This window comes from Capra hircus, chromosome 11, assembly GCF_001704415.2.
Source record: "Capra hircus breed San Clemente chromosome 11, ASM170441v1, whole genome shotgun sequence".
Taxonomy (NCBI): Eukaryota; Metazoa; Chordata; class Mammalia; order Artiodactyla; family Bovidae; genus Capra; species Capra hircus.
Window position 1 is genome coordinate 98976917 of NC_030818.1, and position 26043 is coordinate 99002959.

The window sequence follows — 26043 nt, forward strand, 5'->3', positions numbered from 1 at the left end:
GGACATAGTGCTGACCTTGAACCAGTTTCTCACAGACCAAGACAGGCAGAAGGACGGCCTGCACGTATATTCCCCGCTCCCAAAGGGCTTGGAATAGGTTTATGACCTGTTTCCACCGCTCGCCTCTCTCTACTTCTAGACTTCATTTTCTTAGACGGTGGAGAGCTCTGTTCCTGAGCCTGTACCCTTTCCTCTCTGGCTCTGTCTCCTGGATTCCTAGCTTTGTTTACATCCCTGCACTCACACCAGTTCCCCATTCTCTACCCCAGTCTGTCTGTCCAGAGTGAGCTTCAAGTCACCTGGGGGATTATTTAAAAATCCTTGGTCCCACTCCCAGCCCTGGTTCTCTCCGAGCCTGACAAGTAGAGTCTAGAAAAGCTTCCAGGTGATTTAAATGTGCACCCAGGTTCAGAACCACTCATTTGTATATTATCTGCATGGACCTATCATCAGTGTTCATGTCACTCACACACCTGCAGTTCATCTCGGTTTCTTTGTGTGTTTCCATGTGTTCACTACGTATTTCTATTTGTACTGATCATTGACTTATTTATCAGTGTCTGTCTGTGGCTGACTGTATCATTCATTTAGCCAGCGTCCAGCCATATCGCCTTTCAACAGCTATAAATCAATATAGTAACTTGTTCATTCATTTGGTAACTACACTGAGCATGGTTAAAGAAAAAAAAAAAATCAGGGTACTTGTTAAGGACAGCAAGGAAGACTCCTCAAGAGAGACCAGTGCAGTGGGGGTTTTGCAGTAGGGGAGACAGATTGGGCTCAACTCCAAATACAATAAAGTCAAGTGGAGATTTATAGCCCATGAACAGACTAGGGGTCAGTGGATGGAAAATGACTAAGCAGGAACACTGACGCTAGTGAGATTCTTGCTGAAGGCAGGCCCAGGTGATAAGATATTCAGGATGGAGGATGAAGAATTTGATCAGTTGTGGAGGGTGATCAGAAATCCAGGGTTGGAGATTTTGCTAAATTGGCCCCGCAGAATTCTTGCTAAAACTTCACTTTACAAGACAGAAGCTTCATGTTGAACCTAGTTGAGTAGAGGGCTTAGAGGAACCTGACTTCGGTCAGGTCAAGGAGAAAGACCCTATCAGCACTAATTCTGTGGCAGGCAGTGTTCTAGGTGCCAGGGATGCAGCAGTAAACAAAACAAGGCCCCTCCCTTCTTGGGCAAACAGATATATAACCATGTCAGATCCTGGGAAGAAAAACAACAGGGTAAAGGAGAAGAGAGAGACAGTAAGAGTTAGTTATTCCTGATCTTGTCTCTGCCCAGTCTGTGTGTTTCATCTGTTTATCTAGCTTTCCACTCGGCTATTGCGGTTTGTCTAATAGCAATGGCCGAAATTTCCTAAGCCCTTTCCAGGCTGAACACTGAGCACTTTAAAGTGAATAATCACAAGAGATCCTCATAATAACTCAGAAAGTATCCTCTTCCTTATTAAAGGCTCCAAAATCACTGCAGATGGTGACTGCAGCCATGAAATTAAAAGACGCTTATTCCTTGGAAGAAAAGTTATGACCAACCTAGACAGCATGTTGAAAAGCAGAGACATTACTTTGCCAACAAAGGTCCGTCTAGTCAAGGCTATGGTTTTTCCAGTGGTCATGTATGGATGTGAGAGTTGGACTGTGAAGAAGGCTGAGCGCCAAAGAATTGATGCTTTTGAACTGTGGTGTTGGAGAAGACTCTTGAGAGTCCCTTGGACTGCAAGGAGATCCAACCAGTCCATTCTGAAGATCAGCCCGGGGATTTCTTTGGAAGGAATGATGCTAAAGCTGAAACTCCAGTACTTTGGCCACCTGATGTGAAGAGTTGACTTATTGGAAAAGACTCTGATGCCGGGAGGGATTGGGGGCAGGAGGAGAAGGGGACGACAGAGGATGAGATGGCTGGATGGCATCACTGACTCGATGGACGTGAGTCTGAGTGAACTCCGGGTGTTGATGATGGACAGGGAGGCCTGGCGTGCTGTGATTTATGGGGTCGCAAAGAGTTGGACACGACTGATAGACTGAACTGAACTGAACTGAAGGTTTAGAGAAGTTATGATTTCCCCGAGGACACAGGGGAGTACGCAGTGGATTTGGCCCCAGATGCAGGCAGTTCAGTGGTGGAGCCTGCTCTCCTTTGCTCTGGCTACCACTTCCTTGGCTCATCAGCTGCCGCTCTCCTCTCTCTCTGCCACCGTTAGTCAGAGATGCTAGGTTTGCTCTTGCCTCTGGATCACAGTCCAAGCTGTTCCTGAACATTCCTCCCTCTTCTCTCTGCCCAGCTAATTCCTAGTCATCCTTAGGTTTCTATTTGGACGTTACTATCTTTCTGGAGTCTCTCACCTTCCCATGGGAGCACAGGAGTCTGTCCCTGGGGAAACTCAGAAATACCGAGGCAGCCTGGATTCCCGAGTTTCCACCATTGGAACAATACCACAAAAGATTGTAATTATCCTAACTATATGTATCTTGTCTACCACTATCAAGTCCAGCCAAAGGGCTGTCACACAGAAGTATTAGTTGTTGAATGAAGGCAAGAATGTAACCTTACTGATAATTACATTTTAAAAACTTAGACGTGTCCGGTTCTCTGGTTATGAAAGGACTGCCACAGTTTCCTTACTATCGGCACCAAAGCCCTGTTACTCAGGCAAAGCAGGAATTCCATTCCCATTTTAGAGAGGAGTAAACTAAAGCTGAAACTCCAATACTTTGGCCACCTCATGCGAAGAGTTGATTCATTGGAAAAGACCCTGATGCTGGGAGGGATTGGGGGCAGGAGGAGAAGGGGACGACAGAGGATGAGATGGCGGGATGGCATCATCACCGACTCGGTGGACATGAGTTTGAGTAAACTCCGGGAGTTGGTGATGGACAGGGAGGCCTGGGGGGGCTGCGATTCATGGGGTCGCAAAGACACGACTGAGCGACTGAACTGAACTGAAACTGAGTCATTCTTATATTGTTGCCTGGAAAACTCCATGGATGGAGGAGGTTGCGGGCTACAGTCCATGGGGTCGCAAAGAACCGGACACGACTGAGCGACTAACGCCCTGAAACTAAACCCCAGAGAGCTGATGTGACAGAGTGAAGTGAAGTCGCTCAGTCGTGTCCGACTCTTTGCGACCCCATGTACGGTAACCTACCAGGCTCCGCGGTCCATGGGAGTGACAGAACTTGATTCCAACTCAGATCGGCATGATACCAAACCCAGGGCTCAGCGCAACGCACAGCTGGGCGCTCAGAACCGAAACAACTCTCAGGGAGACGATTTCGGTCTGGTAAGGGAGGCGTGGCACTTTAGCAAACGGCTCCCAAAAAAGGAGAGTGGCAAGTGCTCAGAAGGATGCTGTAGGAAGTTTCTGAGGCAGTTGCATTGGAAAGAGGGCGCTCGAAGGGCGGGAAGGACTTGTCTGGGTGGGGACCGTGGCGGCAGAGGAACTAAATATAAAGGGCTCAGACCGCCGCCGGTTCTTTCTTTAAAGCCCCTTCGAAACTTGATTGTTCCCCCTTATCCCTTTAAGGGCGGCCCGCCTCCACTTAGCCACCCGGGTCAATCTAATCCCGATGGCCAATCACAGGAGAGAAAAAAAATTACTTCCGCGCCTCAACCGCACTTAGGGGGCGGAACAGGGGGAGAGGAGAGGTGGAGCTAATGTTGTCACGTGACCTGCCCAATTGCCCAGAGGCCGGGGCGGTGCAGAAGAGATCGGTGACGCTCATTGGCCAAAAGAAGGCTGGCCCAGCGTGAGACCACGCCCCTGGCGGCCCAGAGGTTGGTTGCGCGGGCGCCGGGGAAGGAGACGCTGCCCTTCCGCAGCGATGCGATCTTGGGTGAGTGGCGGCGGTCCGGGCTGAATTCGCGGGGTCGGCGGGCGGCGCGGTAGGGTTCGGGACTGAGGCTTGCAGCGGGCGGGAGCCGTGCCTACGCGGGGAACTGGTAGGGGTCGCAAGTGTCCCGGCTCAGCCAGACTAGAAGGGCCCGGGTTGGGAAAGAGCAGGTGCTCGAGCCGTGGGCGGCGCGAGAGGTGGAACAGAAGGTACCTGGTCCGTGGAAAGATGCCCGGGCCTGGAACACTGCAGAGACTGGAGCAGGGGCGCAGGTCCTGGACCCGAACAAGGCAAGTATGGGATAGAAGGAGCCGGTGCGCGGACCGGGGGCGGCGGCGGCAATGGGGCACCTGGACAACCCTAGAGAATATTCCGGGGGTCGGGGCAAGAGAGGAGGGGCCTTGACCAGGGGATGCGGAAGGAATTGTCCGGGATGGACAGATTCTAAGGAAGGGGATATTGTTGAGGTCCAGCGTAAGGAGTGCCCAGTGCTGGTCGGATCCTGCCAGGGTGGAATGAACGAAGACTGGGCTGAGGGGTCGCTCAGAGGAGCACTTGGGCCGGGGACATTTCTGGGGTCAAGCCGGAATAAAGCGTGCTCAGGCTAGAGTCATTTACGGGGTGGTTCAGGGCAGGGAAGGAGGTGCCTGAGATTGAAAGCCTGGGCATCCACGCTGAGAGGTTGTAAGTGCCGGTGTGGGGTTGGAATGGGAACGAGGAGGCTCCAGCCCAAGGTTACAAGGAAGGAAAGGTGACTTGCCCAGGTGGGGAAGGCATTAGGAGTATCCACGTGGTGGAGACATTGCTGTGGGCTTGTCATCATAGAGAGGAGGTGGAGGCTTCTCTCCTTCCGCCCTGGGTTGTGCCAGGGGGATGGATAGATGGAGTATGGTTGGGCTGGATCTGAATCCATCCCTAAAAGAAAAGCTGTCTTGGGACCGGTGTCCTTACCTGACACTCTTCCTCAGACGGGGCAGCAGAGGCTGCTCTTGACTTTCCTGCAGGTAAATGCTAGGCCTTGGGGTCCCCCCAGAGCTGTGGTCATATCCCAGCTTTGCCATTTTACTCAGTGACCTCCGTCGGGTTATCTTCTGGGGCCACAGTTTCACCATCACTGGACACACACACACACACACACACACACTCTCTCTCTCTCTCTCTCTCTCTCTCTCTCTCTCTCTCTCTCTCTCTCTCTCTCTCCCTCTCCCACCCCCACCCCCACACACACCCTGGAGCTAACTGGTAAGATCATTCATCCTTCCCACTCACTGGGGATAAACTGTTTCTTGTGCTGGACCAGTGACTTTGGCAGCCATCCCAAGTAGACAGGGTCTGTCTGGCTGTTGTATTCCTTCTGTTTGAAGTCCCAGGAGACCTTGAAGGCACACTCGGCCTTGGTGGTGCTGGGTCGGGGAGTTCTCTGCAGGATCTTGGGAACTGGCTTATATGTGTTCAAGCCACTTATTTGCTGGCCTTGGAATGGGGCTGTGAGTTATCTCAGAAGGCCCCAGGGGAAAGTTGCCCTTCTGGTCTGTGGTTCTTCCAGGACTTCCACTTCCTGCTCCATGTCAGATTTGGCAAAAGGATTGTGTTGAGCGTGGAGTCTAAAGTCCAAGAGATCTTGACCCACGTCCCGACTCCGTCTGGTACCAGCCATCTGGTACCAGTGACTTTGGACTCCTGCCTTAGCCTGTCTGCGCCTCAGTTTCCTAGTTGGAAATTGGCAGAGGGAAATAGTTGGATGGCATCGCCGACTCAATGGACATGAGTTTGAGTAAACTCCAGGAATTGGCGATGGACAGGGAGGCCTGGCGTGCTGCAGTCCCTGGGGTCGCAAAGAGTCGGACAGGACTGAGTGACTGAACTGAACTGAACTGATGGGAAATATAGCCCATCTGCTTCACAGATTTATAATGATCCAATGAGATGGTGATGTAAGGAATGCAGCACAAATACCCACGTAATGCACAGTAGCTATTATTTGAGGAAATACCCTGCTGTTTTTATAATACAGTCCACAGGAAGTACAGCATTCTTGGTTTTGTGGGAGGTGGAAAAGATGTAATGATTTTCAGTCAGGGACTTGAGCCTTAGAGGCGTAAGATTTCTGCTTAGGCCACTGGCCATGGGTTTTAAAAGTTTGAGACAGTGTGGTTTAAAGCCTCAGGTTTGAGAGCGACCTCTCAATCCTCCAGGCTCTGGGTCCACACCGGGGCCAGCGTGCCAGATACTGCCTCCTGCTCCCAGGGCTCAAGGTGGGCAGAGGGTCTGTGGGGTGCTTGGGTGTCTTCCTGCTAGCCAATGCAAAAGGCTGGGGCCTGGTTCCAGGCCTCACATTCCACATGTGGGCTTTGCTCCCACCTCATTCCCCCCAGAGCACTCTTGTGTGTGTTTTCTGTTTCTCACATGTGCACGCCCTTGTGGCTGACTTGGTCATCTGTCTCTCAGCTCTGTGCAGGGACCTTCTGGTCTGTGCGTCCCTGTTTCAGGGCGTGGATGGTACCCAGGACCCAGCCAGCAACCAGTTGAAGACGTTCTCCTTGGAAGCTTTCAGCCCCGAGGGCTCTTGCCTGGGCTGCTGATCCTGCCATGGCGTTCCGGCGGACCGAGGGCATGTCCATGATACAGGCCCTGGCCATGACGGTGGCTGAGATCCCTGTGTTCCTTTACACGACGTTCGGGCAGGTAAAGATTGGGGCGGTTGTGGTCCCTCCCTTTACCCCACTGGTTCCTGAAACACTGAGCCACTCATCCCAGGGTCCTTTAGCATCCAGAAAGACTGAGCCCTTGTAATTGCTGTCCCAGGCCATCCTCTCTGAGCAGAGTAAGAAGAACTGGGTTAGGAGTCTGGGGTCCCAAGCCCATTCTCCACCCCAGGTCTCTGTGGACTTTTAACTTCAGTTTCTCTTCTATAAAAGGGGTTGATCAGGCCCTCCCTGCCAGCTTTAAAAGTCTGTGGCTGACCAGGCCTCTTGACACTCCCTAAAGCTCTGCCCTGTGGGGTGCAGCCTCACGAGGGGCTCCCTGTCCAATAGGCAGAGTGAGGGGTGGGGCAGGGGTGGTACTGATGGACCACTTGCTGAAGTGAATGTCATTGTCCTTGAGTTGAGAAGTGGGGTCGGCAGACCTGGGTTCGGTTTCTGCCTCTCTGTCACCTTAAGCCTGTGTCTTAAGCTGTGTGAGCCTCGGATACCTCACCTGGAAAATGACGGGCATTCGGACAGGTAACACAGGTGCAGTCCCGACGTGGCGCCTGCAGAGGTGCTGTCACTGCAACTGGTGGAATCCTGACCGATGGTGTTGGGGACACCATTTCCTTGGCCTTGTCATTTTGCCCTCCCCAACCCCCCTCTTTTACATCTCTGTGATCCAGGTTTCAGAGGCCAGGTCCCCCTGCTAGGGGGTGGCTGCTTCTCCAACATGCCTGGTCAGGAAATATCCCCCAGGGGCCTGAAGCTTTCTCTGGGCTCCCCATGGCAGCTCTCCCAGGGAGATGTAAGCGGCAGCCCCTCCTCTTCTCCTACAGTCTGCCTTCTCCCAGCTGCGGTTGACACCAGGCCTGCGGAAGGTTCTCTTTGCCACGGCCCTGGGGACTGTGGCCTTGGCCCTGGCTGCCCACCAGCTGAAGCGGCGACGGCGGAAGAAGAAGCAGGTCGGGCCCGAGATGGGAGGCGAGCACCTGGGCACGGTGCCCCTCCCCATCCTCATGGCCAGGAAGGTCCCGTCGGTGAAGAAAGGTAGGTGTGAGGTGGTAGGGAAGGGCGAACCTGAAGTCGAGTCTCAGCCGGGCTCCTGTTAGCTGAGATCTTGGGCCAGTGACACGCTGTCTCCAAGCCGAGTCCCGTCATCTGTGAAGGAGGCCATTGTAAGGATTTGCTGGTTCATGTGGCCGGATGCACATATCATTGGAAGCAATGGTCCTCCTTATCTGAGGACCCTCTGGGAGTGTCGGGTGCAGAGTGGGCTGGTGGGGCGCGTCTCCTCCTTGCAGCGAGGGAAGTCCCCTGCCTCAGAAGCAGGAAGGGCCCTGTGGTTCCTGAGCCATATGGTCGTTTCCCCATCTCCTGCTTTTTTACTTGGCACGTAGTAAGATTCACCTTTTTTAGCAAACAGTTCTAAGAGTTTTGACAAACACTTATAGTCATCCAGTCCAACCACAGTCAAGAGCTGTTGCTCTGCAAACCCCCAGGGCCCTCGGTATTTAGCCTGGTCTGTTTTATGTTTGCTGGTGTGGCTCTAAAAGCCTCTTATGGTCCAGTTAATCTTGTAACCCAGCAACCCAGCGTTTGCCACATACAGGTTGCCTTCCAAGGCAAGGAGGCCTCATAGGCTCTCTTGTCTTGGGAAAAACCTGTTTTCAGAAACAAAATCTCCTTGCAAGACAAAGACTTTTCATTGTGAATTATCCTGGCAAAAGGAAAGTTTCATCTTTTCCTCTTGCTTGCCTACCTGTCTCTGGTTCCAGCTTAGTTTGCATTCCCTATTTTTCTCACCTAAAAAGCTGGTGCCTCAAATCCTTTTTGGAAGGTGAATTCCAGATGAGTCAATCAACAAAACGGGGAAAACTGAGTCAGAAGAGGGGCAGTGGCTGGCCCTCTTTCTCAAGCTTAACACAGCAGATCCAGGCCCCACTCAGGGCCAGGCCTCGTGCCCAGTGCCCAGGATACGGAAGTGAGCAGGAGAGCAGGCCAGGGCCCGGCCCTCTGCTGCTAGGAGCATCCCCTGGGGGTGCTCTGCTGTCTGACACAGAAAGTCAGGACAGACTCCCAGATGACAAGGAAGGGAAGAGGGGTGCGGATCCGTGAGTGGCCCATGCAAAGAGGCTGGGTGGGAAGCCGGCGTGACCTCTGCCCTCCTGTTCCTCACAGGCTACTCCAGCCGGAGGGTCCAGAGCCCCAGTAGCAGGAGCAACGACACCCTGAGCGGCATCTCCTCCATTGAGCCCAGCAAGCACTCAGGCTCCTCCCACAGCCTGGCCTCGGTGAGGGTACCAGGGTGCCTGTCAACGGCCCTGGGGCTCCTGTCTCTGCCCTCAGGGGGCTTATGGGCTGGTAGGAAGATGGGAGAAGAGGTTCCCTCCATTTATTCTTTTGTTCACTCACTCACCGATCCGTGAAGGCTTTCTGAGATCACTAGTGACCAGTGTGTGCCGGGCATTGGTGAGGGGCAGGTGGACAAGTGTGGAAGAGAGGCTGTGTGACACTTCCCCCTGGAAGTTCATTCATTCATTCATCAGACATTGAGCAACACTGGGTTTTTTGCCAGGGACTACCAAGCACTGAGGATACAGAGATAAATAAGACAAAGAGGAGTTTATTTTCTCTCGGGGAACAGCTTTTGGCTCATTCACTCATCTAGTTACTAATTTCATCCAGTGAGTACTGAGCCCCCACTCTGAGCAGGCCACGGCCCTGGGGACCCAGGTGCCAACAAGAGCTGGCTCTCATCACAGCCTGGCAGGCAGATGGCTGCTCGTGAGGGACAGAGGCGTGGGTGAGAGCCTGGTCCTGCTGGCCCGAGGGTAACAGGTGCTCCTTGAGTCCTCCCGGTCCCCTTCGTGGTGGAGCCCTGGAACGGGGAGCAGTCCTGCTGCTCGGGAGCAGGGCTCAGGGCGGCTTCGGAGGGGGCAGCAGGTTCCTGAGCTAGGTGTCAGCCTCTGTGTTTTCCCTGCTTTGGCCATATCTATGACATGTCCTCAGGCTCTTGAAGTTGGTGGAAGTGCTGTGCTGCGTGCTCGGCCACTGTGGTGGGGGGCTGGTTTCAGGGATGGTATGGGAGAGGGTGTGTGGTCAGGCAAGGGGGCTGGTGGGGAGGCTCAGGGGTCCTGCTCGGGGTCTGGGAAGGCCTCACTCTTTATTCTGGAGTTCTTGCCCTGCTTGGCTCCCAGATGGTGGTGGTGAACTCATCCAGCCCCACGGCTGCATGCTCGGGACCACGGGAGACCAGAGGGATAGAGGAGTCTGTGACCGCCACCGACGGCAATGCTGAGAGCCTCTACATGCAAGGTGCGGGCCGGGAGGCTGGCCTCGGCTGCCAGGGTAGGGAAGCGGGGGAGCGGCCTCCTCCCTGGAGTCTGGGTTCTCTGGGTGCTGACTGCAACCCTCACCCCACCCCAGAGCTCCCAGTTCTATGGTTTCTGGACCAAGGAGCATCTCCAGGAGCAAGTCTAGTCTGCATGGAGACCCACAAGCGGGACAGCCTAAAAAAAAGGGATCAGGACCAGTCTATGTGGTCCTGCCCTTTCCCGTCCTTCAGGGCCCTCCTGCTGCCTGGCTCTTCTGACCCCACTCTGGAACGGCAAGATGAGGGGCCTGGCTGCTCTCCCCACTGGGGACCTGACTCCTTTTCCCCGTCTCCCCCGCCCGCGCTCAGGCATGGAGCTGTTCGAGGAGGCCCTGCAGAAATGGGAGCAGGCACTGAGTGTGGGGCAGAGGGCAGACAGCGGCAGCACCACGACCCCAGGGGATGGCCTCCGGAACCCCGAGACAGCTTCAGAGGCACTGTCTGAGGTAGGTGGTCCTTTCTTGGGTCTTTTCCACCCCCCAACCTCAGAGACGCCTACTAGTGTGGCTGGCGGGGCGAGTGTACTTGGGAGGCGTCTAGCAGCCCCGCCTTCTGCCAGCTGGTCATGGCCTCTTGGATGGGAGTTCTGCCCTTGACCAGAGTGTTGATGAGCCAAGTAAGAACACTCATGTCATGTGCATTTGCGCACCCTGCCACTTGATAGGTACTCAATAAACCACGCCATGATTATAACCTGATCCTGACCGTACAGGAAACATACGTGTTCTTGACGGGCTGGAAGGAACTAGCCGTGTTCATAGGCGAGAGGGTCACACAGCTTTGTGTTATCTTTTCTTCATACATTCTTTGATCACAGTTTGATCAGATTTTCTATCGGGCTTCCCTGGTGGCTCAGTGGTAAAGAACCCGCCTGCCAATACAGGAGACACAGGTTTGATCCCTGGGTCGGAAAGATCCCATGGAGAAGGAAATGGCAACCCACTCCACTGTTCTTGCCTAGCGAATCCCATGGGCAGAGGAGCCTGGTGGGCTACAGTCCAGGGGGTCCTAAAAGGGTCAGACGTGACTTAGCGACTAAGCAACAATGACAACAGGTGTTCTCTAAGTGACTATCTCAATATCAGAAAAGAGAAGGAAAGTTAAAAACCTAAAACAATAAAAGTTTGTGAGGGACTTCCCTGGTGGTCCAGTGGTTAAGCCTCTGCCCTTCATTGCAGGGGGTACAGGTTTGATCCCTGATCAGGGAACTCTGATTCCACAAGCCCACGCAGTGTGGCCAAAACAATTTTGTGTGTGTGTGTGAAAAGCACAACAAATACATGTCTTCAGATGAATGTTCACTGAAGAAGCATTGTTTTGTAATAGTTAAAACACATGAAAAAGTGGAAACTAAATGCCCGCCAGGAGGAATCTGAAATACTAGCCAGCCTTTATTAAAGGCTAGAAAAAAGCTCTGTGGGCTGATAGGTTGCTCTACCCACTGTATTTTATTAAGTGGAAAAAAAAAAACCAAGCTACAGAATGCGTGTGGTGACCCGTGCGTACAGTTTTCTCTGCTGAGACGTAGTTGATGGGTAATGTCACGTAAGTTACAGGTGTGTAAGAGTGACTCGTGACCCGCGTGTACGTGTATTTTTTCTTTAATATTCTCTGTTTTTTGAATTGATGTGTAGTTGACTTAAAATGTTGTGCTAATTTCTGCTTGTGTGCACGTTTTAAACAAAGGCATGCGTCCATGCCTGCGCGTGCCTGCTGGTAGCTACTGCCTGTGTCTGTGCGCTTATATTTCTCTTTGACCAGAAGCACAGGAAGACTGTTCACAGAGCTCTTTCATGAGGGCCTGCAGGGAAAGGGGGAAGAGACTTTCCCTGGACTTTTCTGTCCCTTTCTCTGCCGTTCTGACTTTTCTTATTTCAAGCACAAGCTTAAGGGCAGGGTTTGTACAGGTGTTAGCATGGTGGGTTGTTGCTGTTTTCGTCTTGATACTTTCCTGTATTTAATTTTTAAATTTATTTATGGCATGTGGGATCCTAGTTCCCGGACCGGGGGTTGACCCTGCGGCTCCCGCAGGGGAAGCTTGGAGTCCTAACCACCTACCGGACCGCCAGGAAGTCCCTGTACTGTTCTGTATTAAAGAACAAAACAAAACATGAGTGAGGTCAAAGTGGAGGACCTTTGGGGAGGGGTCCAGCCAGGATGTGGGAATAACTTCATGTGTTGAAGAAGAAGAGGGTTTAACTCAGGAAATTGGTTGCATGGCTGAGGGAGTCACCAGGAGACCCCGGGACTCAAGGGGGCTCACACCACAGAGGGGGCTGGCTAGTGGGGAGTGGGGTGCAGGGATGTGATGTGAGGCATGAAGAGGAGAGAGCTTCTCACCTACCCCCATTCCGCCCCCCAGTTTCTCCTCGCTTCCTCCACCTGTGCCTTGGTGGGACGACAGGCAGTTGGCAGGCAAGCTTGGGGAACAGAGTTTGCAATACAGGGTGAGAACCTGTCCGGGACAGCAGGTACCAAGTTGGGGGTGTGCGTGACCTCCACCCCGGCTGGGACTTTCACTCCGAAGCCCGTCACACAGGCCTGATGGCTGTAGTTGTGGGCTGTGGATGCCTGGGGTGTGGGTGACAAGGCTTCAGAGCCTGTGGCACGACTGCACCAGGTCCCCTCTGCTCCTGGGCGGGCAGTGGGTGCCTGCCGGTGAGTGAGGGCAGAAGGGAGGCAGCTTTATTTCCAAAATTGTCCTTGTTGTTAATACTGCTGCTGCTGCTAAGTTACTTCAGTCGTATCCGACTCTGTGTGACCCATAGACAGCAGCCCACCAGGCTCCCCCGTCCCTGGGATTCTCTAGGCAAGAACACTGGAGTGGGTTGCCATTTCCTTCTCCAGGGGATCTTCCCGACCCTGGGATGGAACCTGCATCTTTTGCGTCTCCTGCCTTGGCAGGCGGCTTCTTTACCACCGTGCCACCTTGGATTCCCAGTGCAGCTGTGTCGTGTTACGTTCCCAGCAGCAGTGAATGAGAGTTCCAGTGTCTCCACACCCTCACCAACACTTGTTGTCATCTGACTCTGACCCGGGTTTGATTTGTTTCCCTGATGCTACCGATGTTGAGCTGCTTTTCCTGTGCTTATGGCCTTACGCATACCTTATCTGGAGTAATGTCTGTTCAGATGCTACGCCTTATTTTGACTTGGGTTGCTTGTCCTTGTATTATTGCATTCTAAGTGTCCTTTTACACTTTCTGGATACAAGTCCCTTGTCAGATGTATGATTTGTCGATATTTTCTCTCGTTCTTTGGGTGGTTGTTTTTCACTCTCTTTTTTTTTTTTAAACTTGGCGGCACCTCATTGCTTGCGGGATCTTAGTTCCCTCACGGGGTGGGGGTTGAACCCCGGCCCTGGCAGTGGGAAGCACCAACTCCTAACCACCAGACCCCCAGGAAACATCCTGTGTTTTCACTTTCTTGCTGGTGTCCTCTGAAGCACAGAGGTTTTGAATGTGGATGTAGTCCAGTGTATCTGTGGTGTTCTTTGGTTGTCTGTGTCATATGTGAGAAACCATTCTCTAACCCACGGCAACTTCCCAGAGAGAGATCTATGCCAAAGCTACAAGGCACTGCTGGCCACGCTGAGCAGAGATACTGAGCAAGACAGCCAGAGGGTCTGGGGCCCCACGGGCTCTGCCAGGCTCCAGCGGGTGAGCCCGGCCCTGGAACCTCTTGGAGTTTTCCCGGTGAAATCGGGTCATGGTAACCCCCGCCTGAAGGAGGCCCTGAGGCTGACCAGCAAGGTGCCGGTCCTCGCCTATTGCTCCGGGAAAGGCAGCAGTTTCCATGTTACTGGCCCCCTCTGAGTACTTCCGGCTCTTTGTCCCCAGTGGCCTGAGGCCCTAGTTGGCCCCGTCCCCTCCCCAGGGTCTGGTTACATGCACTTGCAGATCTGGCAGCCTCTGTGGAAAACAGACTCAGGCCTGCCTGTGTCTGGCCTCTCGGCCCAGAAGCTCCTGGGGTCAAGCAAGCATTTCCTCCCACAACCCGGCCTGGAGGCCAGGGGCAGCAAGGAGCCACAGGCTGCGGTGCCACAGGTGTGAAGCCCCCAGGTGCAGACAGGTCACAGCAGTAGTGGGGTGGAAGCCAGCTTTTTCGGGGCTCCTGGCTGCTCTCTGGTTATAATAGCCAGCACTGACTGGCCTTCACCATGGGCCCATCTTTCGGGGAACACTTATATGCCTTATGTATGTTTTCCCTGACATCCAAAGAAGTAGGTTCTCTTACCTCAGTAGACAGATAGGGAAACCGAGGCTCAAGAGGGGGAGTTGTTTACTCAAGGTCACACAGCTCAGAACTAATGGTGTTGAGGTCTGGACCAGGTCTGATCGGGTCTAGAGCGGTGCTGTTCAATCGGAAGCCATGTATCTCATTTAAAATTTCCCAGAGACCACGTTAATAAGCAAAAGGAATGAACCAAACGATGTTTAATAATACATTTTCTATAATCTAGTATACCCCAAATATTATCATCTCAACCCATAATCAAGGTGAAAAATCACAGAGGTATTTAACATTCTTGTATTCTTTGGGGATTTTGGGGGGATGGGATACATTTTCATTGATCACCCATGTCAGTAGGACTGGCCGTGTCTGGCCAGTGGCTCCTGCATAGGGCTGCTAAGTCCAGACCTGCACTCGCTGCTGGGCCTCAGAAATGCCCCCCTCCCTGCCTCCGCTGCTTTCCCTAGGGGCTGGGGCCCCGTCACAGTGCAGGAAGGGGCCATTGGTGTGGGGGAGCTTCGAGGGCCCGGGTTGACCTTTCTTGTTTTACCCGCAGCCAGAGTCCCAGCGGAAGGAGTTTGCAGAGAAGCTGGAGTCGCTGCTGCACCGGGCCTACCACCTGCAAGAGGAGTTCGGGTCCACCTTCCCGGCCGACAGCATGCTGCTGGACCTGGGTGAGCAGGGCTCGGGTGCAGGATCCCTGGGGCCCAGGACCTCCACCCATCAGGGGCCCACTGCAGGGATGGGGAGACCGGGGCCACACAGGCGGGAAGGGAGCTGGGACGAGGCCCCGGGAATCCCTGGCCGGTGTGCTTTGCCCCGTCCCCTTGGGAACAGCCCTTGGCACTGCTGTGTCCACATCTCCCCTCGGCCTCCCCCGCGGCCGTCCCGGGCCTTTGGTTCAAGCCCTCTCCTGGGCTACTGGGTGGGCAGAGGGGTGGCTCCCATGGAGATGAGCCCACAGCAGGTCACATGGCGGAGAGCACACGTGCCTGGGCCATTGAGGTCAGGAGGTGTGACATCGCCGAGGGAGTGAAGTTACTCAGCCGGGCAGCCATAGCATTCTAGTGCCTGCTGTGTGCCAGACCCTGTGCGGTGACTGTGCCCCGCCGTGGCCCTGCCCTGGGTGCCGTCAGCCTCCAGGGGGCTCACAGGACTCCTGAGTGTCGGGGTCTCCGGCTCTACCAGGGGCGACACGGGCCCAACAAGGGCTGGCGAGGGAGACACATTCTCCATTGCCCGTCCCCGTCAGAGCAGCAGTCTTGCTTCCCCTGGCCCCCTCTCATGGCAGAAAAGGCTGGTGGGGCCCCAAGGCTGTTCAACAGATCGTTCCTAAGCCCCCTTGAGGGTTCAGACCCCTTTGCCCTCGAGCAGGTGGGAACGGCAGTGCAGAGTGAGCGGCCCTTTGGTACTGGAGGCTAAGTGTCAGCTTGGCAGGGGGAGGTGACTTGTTCGGGGCCATATAGCACAGCCTGCGCTCAGAGCTCAGGGCCCACAGGCCTCAGGGTCCAGCAGTGTGGCTGCGGCAGGTCCCCTGGCGTATACTGAGAAAACTGGAAGCTCAGCATCATCTTCCTGGGATCGGGTGTTGGGAGACTTGGTGTCCATGTACCTCCCAGCCCGGGGAGCTCAGGATCTCGGCTCAGCCCCCCTCTTCCTGCCCTGCCCAGAGCGGACCCTCATGCTGCCCCTGACAGAGGGCTCACTGCGTCTGCGGGCGGACGATGAGGACAGCCTGACCTCGGAAGATTCCTTCTTCTCCGCCACCGAGGTGATGTGGGTTGGGGGATGGCTTCGGAGAGGGGGTGAAGGCCAGGGGGCCCCCTGTCGGCTCTGCTGGGGGCCGGCGATGGGTCGTGGGAAAGTGAAGGCATTTCCTCTGGCGGGAGCAGAATCTGGCAGCACCAAGTGTTCCTCCCCAGGGACTCTTCAGCTGGGACAGGGAAGCCTGGGACAGCAGGAGCTGTAGTTCCGTGAGTGAGGGTAGGGGTCCCCGACCCCGGCGGCTGCAGCCCCCCCAGCCTCTCCCTTCTCTAGGCCTCGTGCTTACGGCTGGGCGTTAGTTTCCTGCCATTGCCGCGTGTGCCAGGCGGCTGTCCTTGCCTGGGGTGGGAGGACATGGGCCTGTGTCCAAGAGACGGTCCCTCTGGGAAAGGTCCCCATGGGAAAGGAGGAGAAGGGGACGACAGAGGATGAGATGGGTGGATGGCATCACTGACTCGATGGACGTGAGTCTGAGGGAACTCTGGGAGTTGGAGATGGACAGGGAGGCCTGGTGTGCTGCGATTCATGGGGTCACAGAGAGTCGGACATGACTGCGCGGCTGCACTGAGCTGGTGGGAAAGGCACCTGGTGGTGGGGACGCTGAGCAGGAGGGGACTCTAATCCGGCCTCTGCCCTTGGCCAGGGTTCCCGTTGACATCCCCTCAGAGAGCTTGGACCCTAGGGCATCCCGTGCCGGAAGTTCCCTGGGCAGGCACCCTCCCCCACACTCATGCCACTGACACAGGCTTCCACGTGCATCCTCTCCCCAGCTTTTTGAGTCCCTGCAGGTCGGAGATTACCCGATCCCACTCTCCAGGCCCGCCGCCGCCTACGAGGAGGCCCTGCAGCTGGTGAAGGAGGGAAAAGTGCCCTGCCGGACCCTCAGGTGAGCACAGGAGGAAGGAGGCAGGTGGGGGACAGGGGGTGCTGTTCTCCTAGAGGAGGCTGGGGAATCCAGCAGTGAGTGCTTGGTGAGGGCCCAGCTGAGCCAGGCTGAGGGCTGGCCAGGGCTCCTGCCCCAGTCTTGGAAGGCCCTCGGATGGCCCTGGTACAAGACAGGCGGGTGTGGAGTTAGTGATCACAATAACTAATTAATACAAGCAACTAAAATAAGTCATTCATACCTGTTCCAAGTTCTCTGTTGTGTCATCACGGAAGCATGGTGGGCACTGCCCCGTGTGTCCCTGTGTTCTCCGTGGCTCACGGGAACTTTTGTTGCGGAGCACGGGCTTCAGTAGTTGTGGCACGCAGGCTTAGTTGTCCTGCAGCACGTGGGATCTTAGTTCCCCGACCAGGGATCGAACCTGCATCTCCTGCACTAGAAGGCAGATTCTTAACCACTGGACCACCAGGGAAGTGCCGTCTAAGCCCTGTGTTCTGACGGACTCCTTTAAGGGGCGGTCCAGAAGCCAGGCTTGGGGGACAGACGGACCTGGGCTCTTTCCAGGCTTGCCACTTCTTAGCATGTGGCCTGGACAAGTCTCCTGACCCCTCTTAGCCTCAGTCTCCTCTGTGGTATATCTGAAGGCTCTTATCCATCTTAAGCTCATTGTTCTGTATGATGGTCATGGCTCCTAGATTTATATGTCTGTGTTGAAAGTTCACTGAAAATGGCCAGAAGACCCGAGTTGAAGGCCTGAGGATTTGGATAAAGGGCTCAGACCAGGATGCCTCTGGCTGCCCCAGAAAGCCCTGCCCTGGCCTTGGGGGAAATTGGGCCATTTTGGTCCTTTGCTAGTTGGAGCCTAAAGGAGGCCGAGGTCAGCCCGACCCCCAGTGACCACACCGTCCAGTGGCGCCAAGTGCCGTTGAGGCAGCCCATCCTCAGAGAGCATCCTATCAGCTTCTTCCTCTGGTTCTGGGGAAACTGAGGCCCAGAGGGTATCTGCCCCCTGCCTGAGGTCACACTGCCAGGCCAAGGCAAGGCCACCCGAGGCTCCACCCTGACCCCACGAGGGTGTCGCTGGCAGGGTCCCAGGTGGTGCGACTCTCTGTGCTTCCCCTCAGGACAGAACTGCTGGGCTGCTACAGCGACCAGGACTTTCTAGCCAAGCTGCATTGTGTGCGGCAGGCCTTCGAGGTGGGTGTGGTCCGCGGGAAGCTGGCGCTGGGGTCAGGCTCCTCTGAGCAGGTGGACCATCTGCCTAGCCCATGGTACTGCCCTCTCTGTGGCTTTGGGGGACCGCCAGCCGGGCAGCTCACCCCCTTCCTCCTCACTCCTTAGGGCCTCCTGGAAGACAAGAGTCACCAGCTTTTCTTCGGGGAGGTTGGCCGGCAGATGGTGGCAGGCCTGATGACCAAGGCTGAGAAGGTAGTGGGGGGACAAGGCTTTCTTTTCAGCTTTTATTCCCCCGCCCCTTATTTTATTTTATCTTTCTAACTTTTATTTAGTCCTGTTCAAAAAAAATTAAAGAACCCAATCTAAAATCAAGCTGATAAGCTCTGACTTCATTCTGCAAGCCGTGGGAGAGCAGGGAAAGTTTCTTTTTTCCCCATGCTAATTTTGAAAAATATGGGTATTGCTTTTTTTTTTAAATGTATTTATTTGACAGCACTGAGTCTTAGTAGTGGCACGTGGGATCGTTAGTTCCCTGACCAGGAATCGAACCTGCACCCCCTGCATTGGAAGCGCAGAGTCTTAGCCACTGGACCACCCAGGGAAGTCCCACTTGGCTTAATTTTGATTAAGAAATGCTGCCGAGCTCCTAAGCGCCAGGGCCTGTGCCCAGCTCTGAACTGAGAAGTAACTGACAGCGCTGCCATGTTTTTCCAGGCAGCAAAGATGGGCTGGCCTCCATTTGGAAAGACACTGGCTGCTGTGCACACCCAGTGTGAAATTGTGGAATCAGCCTGCCTCCTTACTGTGCCTGTGGCCACACGTGAAGTCTCTGCAAGCTTCAGTCCCCTTGTGTGTAAATGGGTGTGTCCTGGGGACATCACTGGCTGGGGTCAGTGACCATAGAAAGTGTCAGCGAGGGCCAGCCCTCATCTTCATCTTCATAGTCAACTTTTACATGCGAGGAAACTGAGGATTGGGAAAGTGAAGCCACAGCCTGTACACATTCTAGCAGATCTTTAAAACTTAATGGAAATTGGGCTTCTCCGGGGGTCTGGTGGTTAAGAATCTGCCTGCCTGTGCTGGGGACACAGGTTTGATACCTGGTCTGGGAAGATTCCCCCATGCCGTGGAGCAGCTAGGCCCATGAGCCATATCCGTACTGAGCCAGCACTCGAGAACTTGTGAGCCACAGCTCCTGAAGCCCACGTGCCTAGAGCCCCCCAGTTGCTACAACCAGAGAAAGCCTGTGTGCAGCAACACAGACCCAGCACAGCCAAAAATAAATATGTCTTAGAAAAAAAGACTTCACAAACATAGTTTTAAAAAAAAGATGATAAAAATGGGAGTTCCCTGGTTGCCTAGTGGTTAGAATTCCGGCCTTTCTTTCACTGATGTGGCCTGGGTTCAGTCCCCAGTCAGGGAATTAAGATCCCACAAGTCTTGAGGCATGGCAAAAAAAAAAAAAAAAGTGTAGAAATGATTCACACCCATTGAAGACAAAACTAAGATGATGCAAAAAGAAGGGAAAAAATTGTCCCCAGCCCCACCCTGTTCAGATTTTGGTGAAAGCCCCTCCAATGACCCCTCTGCCTGCGGTTCTTATAAGTGCCATCACCCTGCCTGTGCTGGGCTGTGTCGCTTCTGTCCTGCCAGGCTCTTGGGCACATCCCTGATCTGAAGCCTCAGTATTCGTATCTGTAAAGTGAGCACAATGTTGGCCAGTCCCTCACAGGGTTGTGTGAATTAAATTAGTTGATCCATATTAGGTCAGCCCTGGCATGTGCTCACTTTCTAGGTCCGTAAATGACATCCATGTCTGCAAACTGGGTCGTCAGCCCCCACTAGGCCTCCCAGTCCCAGAGAGTGAAGACTTCCTCCTGGGTGCTGACCGTCTGTGTGCCTGGCGGCAGCCAGAGTCCTATACACTTTTTACTGCCTGGTGGTGTCACGTGAACGAGCTCACTGACTCCCTGAGAAAAGCTGCAGCTTCTCCTGTTTCATAGGTAGGCCGATGGTCATGAAGACTGGCCCCTTTGGCAGCGGGCCCGACCTCACACCCTCACGCATCCTCTCTAAAGTGAGCTCCTTCCATAGCCCGTGTGCATCTTCTGAAAGATAGTCAGTTCCCGTTAATGAGCTGGTGTGAGACACTGCTGGGCGGCCTGGCGTTGCCTCTCTCCCGGACACACCCTGGGCCCTGCAGAGCCTCACTCTCTCCGTCACCACTGTTCAGGCATTGGCCTTGGCCTGGCCTTGGAGTGTCCCCCATCCACAGGCCAACCCGCCCCTGTGGATCAAGTCCAACAGGGTCTTGGGGCCACGGCCAGAACAGGCTCTGCTTCTCCCCGTAGAGCCCCAAAGGCTTCCTGGAGAGTTATGAGGAGATGCTGAGCTATGCCCTACGGCCGGAGACCTGGGCCACCACGCGGCTGGAGCTGGAGGGCCGAGGGGTGAGTCGCTGTTGTGCTGAGCCTTGGTGTCCTGGGGCCCCCCCCACCTGAGCTCCTTGAGCCGGGTGGAGGTGCCCCCTGGAGCTCAGCCTTGATTCCGAGGCTCTGAGATGGCTCCGCTGCTGCTGGAAGCCCCCATTCCCGCCCTGCCCCAGGCCCAGGCTTCCAGGAGGGTGGCCCCTGCACATCCCACCCGCTCTAGCCTCAAAGCAGGGCCTGGCCCCGCAGGTGGTATGCATGAGCTTCTTCGACATCGTGCTGGATTTTATCCTCATGGATGCCTTCGAGGACCTGGAGAACCCCCCGTCCTCAGTGCTCGCCGTCCTGAGGAACCGCTGGCTGTCAGACAGTTTCAAGGAGACGGTAGGTGGCTGCCCCCCACCCCCAGGCACCTGCACACATGACCCCACGTGTGTTGCCTGGACCCCACGCCCCTCTATCCCTGGCGTTGGGCCCCTGGGCTGGCCCCCTACTCATCACGGAGCAGTCACCCCCGCCCCGGGGCAGGCTGCTGGCCGCTGGGCACCCCAGCGCCTGCCCTGGAGAACTTTCCGGGGGAGACCCCCTTGCTCTTGTCTCACCCTCGTAGAGCGTCTGGGCATGCATTTTCCTCCTGCCTTGTAGTTTCATTCGGGCAATTCTACTCATTCTTGGCTGCCATTAATTCTGTTCCATTCAGATGCATTCAGTCAAGTTAAAATATGCAAAAAATAAAGGAGGAACAGCAGGAAAGCCTTGAGCACAGGGCCCCTGGTGGGCAAGCCGTGCTGGGTGGCATGGGATGATCTGGAGAGGGGAGGGGCTGGGCATTGATAGGCAGCAACCGTGGATCGCCACAATGACTGAGCGAGGCAGGGATACTTGGTCCGGGCCATCTTACAGAGGAATCTGAGGCCCAGAAGAAGATTGCAGGCTTCTCACCCTGTAAGGGTTGGAGTCAAGATTCAGCTTTAGGTGCGCCTGACTCCTGATTGAGGGCAGACCTCAGACAGCTGTCCCCATCTCCCTGCTTAGGGTGGGTGAGCTAGGGCAAAGGCTTGGTCCCAGCTGAGGGTGAGTAGCAGCCACAGGCCTGGCCTGTTGGTCTGACCCCATCCCCCGGGGGGGGGCTGCCCTCTTTAATTTAGGCCCTGGCCACTGCCTGCTGGTCGGTCCTGAAAGCCAAGAGGAGGCTGCTGATGGTGAGTGAGCTTATGGTGAGGGGCCTCTTGAGAGCAGCCACGCGGGGGCTGGTGGGCCTTGGGTGTGGAGCCTGGCTCAGCTGACCCTCCCTTTGGTGTGTGCTAGACCCTGGTCAGGGGGTGGGACAGGGTAGGGTGAGCTGCAGCTTTTGGCCTTTGTCACAGCACTGGTCACTCGTCCTGCCATGACCTCCCCCTTGACTGGGAGGGCCTCAAAGGCCCACAGAGATCTGCTTCATCTTCCCACCCAGGGCCCAGCACAGAGCAGGCGGTCGGGAGGTGATGAGGGGGAATCAGAAGCGAGGAGAGGGCCTCTTCGGAGGGAGGCAGGGCCCGCGCAGAGCAGCAGAGGTGCTGCTGGCATCGGGGTCGGGGCAGGGCGCCCTGGAGCAGGCTGAGCCCCCCTCCCACCCCAAGGGCCGCGTTATCTGCGCTCCCAGGCGGCGACCAGCTGCCTATCTGGGCTGCCATCCATTGTTGCCCCCCTGCCAGCCCAGCTCTGCCACCCAGCTGATACCAGCTGCCACCGCCACGTGCCCTGGGCACTTCCTGTGCTGAGCCTACCCCAGGCCCCTCCTCCGGCAGCCCTCCCCACCACCCTGAGGTGGCCTCTATGCTGTGGAGGCGAAAACCAGGGCTCTGAAAACCCCAGTCACAGGGGCACTTCCCTGGCAGTCCAGTGATTAGAACTCGATGCTTTCACTGCTGGGTCTGGGTTCCATCCTTGGTCAGGGAACTAAGATTCTGCAAGCCGTGTAGTGCCACTAAATTAAAAACAGAATTTTTTTAAATTACAAAAGAAAGCCCCAGTCACTCACCCAACATCACCCAGCAAGGACATGAATAAGCCAGACATGCCTCTGAAGCCCCAGCTCTTAATATGACCCTAGGGCCTGGCTGCCTCTCCCTGCCTGGGTCCCAGCCTTCAGCCTTGCTGTCCCTGGCCTGCCCCCCAAACAGGTGCCTGATGGCTTCATCTCCCATTTCTACTCCGTATCGGAGCACGTTAGCCCTGTCCTAGCGTTCGGCTTCCTTGGACCCAAGCCTCAGCTCTCTGAAGTCTGTGCTTTCTTTAAGGTAAACAGGGAGCTTGGCTTCTGCAGCTGCCTGCCTGGCCCTGCATCTGGAGAAGGGTCTGGGCGGGGTGCCTGACCCTCCCACTGGGGACCTGGCCCCGGGTGGGTTCCACAGGAAGCCCCAGGAGGGCAGGAACGGGGGACAGAAGGGGCTGAGTTGGGGTCCCCCTGGGGTGGGGGGGTCAGGGGAGTGGCTTTGGGTAGCCTGGAGAACCTCAGCTTGTTGGGGGTGGGCAGGGGCCCTGGCCCAGCCTGATGGCCAGCCACATCCTCCAGCACCAGATCGTGCAGTACCTGACCGACATGTTCGACCTGGACAACGTGCGCTACACGTCCGTGCCGGCGCTGGCCGAGGACATCCTCCAGCTGTCCCGGCGCCGCAGCGAGATCCTGCTCGGCTACCTGGGGGCGCCGGTGGCCGGCAGCATCGGCCTCAACGGTGTGCTGCCCCGGGAGAACGGGCTCCCAGAGGCGCTGCAGTAGTGGCTGCTGTGGGCCCGGGACGGTGGCTGCCTGGGCTGCCTTCACGTGGGGGATGCCGGCGAGAGGCCTCAGGGTTGGCGTGGGAGGCCCGGGTGTCTGGCCATCAGCAGTGGCATAGCCCAGGCCGTGGTGGCCAAGGGCACTTACTTGCCCCGACCTTGCCTCCATCATCTGGGAATCCCCAGGGCCCGGGGGTGGAGGGCAGACTTCCTTTGAGATGGAGGGGGCCCCGAGGGGTCCACCTGACCCACCCTTGGTTGTGCCTGGGGAAGCAGAGGCTGGACTAGTGGCCAGTGGGGCCAGAGAGGAAGAATCAGGCGGAGATGGGATGCCCGGGGTGTGGGTCCCCAACACCTCCCGCCTCCCAGGGGGCTGCTGAATAGGGCTCGGAGGGTGGAGACGGAAGAGAGGGTGGTGGGGCTCTGTGGTGAAGGGGCCCGGGCTGGCCAGTGTCAGGTCCAGGTATGGACCTGGCCAGTGCTCACAGCCTGCCGCCACCTGAAAAAACAGCTCCAGGAGTGAAGGCTGCGGCTGGGGGCACCTCGGTGGGCAGTGGGCCTGGGCCATCCCAAGGTGGGCCCGCTTGGGCTCACGTCTGGACAGGGATTGGGTCCTTGAGAAACGCAAGCACTCGAGCAGGACGCTGTCCTCTGCCCTTCCCTGGCCCTCCAGAAGACTCGTTTCTCCTCCCACCTCTGCCACCACCAAAGACAGAGGAGGTGGGGCTGGTCGCCCCCCCTCCCTCCCCTCTGTGAGCCCGGGAGTCTCTGGCTGGTGCTAGGCGCTGGGCTGGAGGCCCTGACTGGGGTCATTTCGGTCCCCAAGAGTGAGGGGCTGAGGAGCCGTGGGGCAGGGGATGGTCAGAGGATGCAGGCGGCCGGACCAGCATCAGGACAGGAAACTCACCTGGCCCTCAGTCTTCAACTTGACGCAGAAACCGAGGAGCAGCGTAGAGCCCACCGCCAAAGGCTGCGGGCACCGGTCCCCACATCTCCGGATTTCTGTCCGCCCTGCAGACCCGCTTCCCTTGTGGTGTTTCCACCTGAGGAAACAGGTGTTTTATTTATTGCCTTAACACTTTATTTTGAGGTCTGCCCCTTTCCAGGCGGGGGTAGGGGGATGCCTCCAAGAGACACAGACTCCTGTTTTTCCACATTCTGGAGTTGGGACTGGCTCCTCAGTCCCGGGGGTGCCCTCCCTTGAATGGCAAAGGGGTCCCCGGGGTTGGGTGGGAGGCAGGGTGGGAGAGGACCCATCTTTGAGCCCACTGCCCCAGACTGCAGGGACCACTGTGCACTAACTACGCTTCTGGCTCCAAACCCATGTGTCTGAGGTCTTAACTGCCTCCCCCTGGGTGGGAAGGTCGGGGAGGCCCCTCCATGCTAACGTTCCGTTCATTTGCACTTGCCCTGCCCGCGCTGTGAATGTGACCTTGGGCCTAGGCCCTGGCTGCTCTGACCTGCTCCCAGTCACCCAGCAGTGGCATTTTCATGTTGTCTGTGTTTCCATGTCCATATGCTGCCTCTGGCACTTGATTTGTCGCAGCTTCCCACTTTTGTACGGTAGGGCCTGTGCACAAGACTCAAGTCAAATAAATGATTTAAATGGTTTCCTTCCAGTGTCGCCGCGCGCGTGTGGCCATTGCTTCCCAGGGGGCCTGCTCTTTGGGGTGCGGGTCCGGGGAGGCTCCAGGAGGGCAGAGGAGGCCTGGCACGGCCATTTGGCCCTCGGCAGGGAGGGGCCAGTGCAATGCCATGGCTGTGGGTGGGCAGCCTGGGTGTGAGTCCCGCTCTGGCAGCATCTAAATAAGATCACTGGGCGCCGAGCCTCGGAAGCCCCGTCTCTAAGGTACAGGCGTCGGACCCGGCAGGGACTGCGGACCCAGCCCCTCGGTCACTGTAAATCTGAAGTTCTCATGGGTAGCCGGACAATCGCATGGCTCATTTCAAAAGTACAGTAGTCCCCTTTTGGGCGGGGGACACATTCTAAGAGCTGCAGTGGACGTCTGAAACCATGAATAGTACTGAATCTTCTATATACGAACCTATATTATATGTTATGTCGTTAACTCAGTCACTCAGTCATGTCCAACTCTTTGCGACCCCATGGACTGTAGCCCACCACACTCCTCTATGGAGTTTTTCCAGGCAAGAATACGTGGGTGGGTTGCCATGCCCTCCTCCAGGGGAATCTTCCCGACCAGGGGATCGAACTCACGTCTCTTGCGTCTCCTGCATTGGGAGGCAGATTCTTTACCACTGCACCACCTAGGAAGCGCATATACGCCTGTGGTGAAGTTTATGTAAATTAGGCACAGTAAGAGATGAACAACAGTAATAAAATGGAAGGAACAGTTAAAACAGCACACTGATAAAAACGTGCATGTGGTCTGTCTCAAAATACGCAGACTGCAGCCTCCTGCATCTCAGCTAATCACCTACCACACACTCGTAAGTTTTGCAGCTTGAGATGCAACAGCAAACACGGGTTTTTTCCTTTTTTCATAATTTCATGGATAAAAGATTTGTCCTCGTAGGTCTCAGCAACCTCAGTAAACGGATACTTTTCCTTTCCTTATTAAGTTCAGCACTTTCACCTTTTCACTTAAAGGAAGCACTTGTCAGCTTCTCTTGGGCATATTCAGATTGCCAGCATCACTACTTTTGTGCTTATGTGTAAGTCGCTCAGTCGTGTCCAACCCTTTGCAACCCATAGACTGTAGCCCGGGAGGCTCCTCTGTGCATGGGCTTTTCCAGGCAAGAACACTAGAGTGGGTGGCCACTTCCCCCTCTGACTTTTGTGCTTGGGGACCATTATTTAGTAAAACAGGGTGACTCAAACACAAGCACTGTGATGCTGTGACAGTCATTCTGATAATGCAGAGGGCTG

General features: G+C 55.7%; 1 protein-coding gene across 1 annotated transcript; it reads left to right on the forward strand.

Moving 5' to 3' along the window:
* Window positions 3679-24772, forward strand: MIGA2 (mitoguardin 2). Its single transcript, XM_018055943.1, has 16 exons — window positions 3679-3849; window positions 6295-6531; window positions 7373-7583; window positions 8715-8827; window positions 9734-9851; window positions 10219-10355; window positions 14698-14815; window positions 15812-15912; window positions 16676-16791; window positions 17913-17985; window positions 18130-18216; window positions 20316-20414; window positions 20643-20777; window positions 21542-21595; window positions 22556-22672; window positions 22948-24772. Exons 2-16 carry the CDS (start codon window positions 6436-6438, stop codon window positions 23152-23154), a joined length of 1782 nt encoding a protein of 593 aa, XP_017911432.1. The 5' UTR covers window positions 3679-3849; window positions 6295-6435; the 3' UTR covers window positions 23155-24772.

Coding starts and splice junctions, on each gene's coding strand:
- MIGA2 (XM_018055943.1), top strand. CDS start 6,436: ATGGCGTTCCGGCGGACCGAGGGCATGTCCATGATACAGGCCCTGGCC. Junction 6,532..7,372: donor TTTACACGACGTTCGGGCAG/GTAAAGATTGGG, acceptor CTTCTCCTACAG/TCTGCCTTCTCCCAGCTGCG. Junction 7,584..8,714: donor GGTCCCGTCGGTGAAGAAAG/GTAGGTGTGAGG, acceptor TGTTCCTCACAG/GCTACTCCAGCCGGAGGGTC.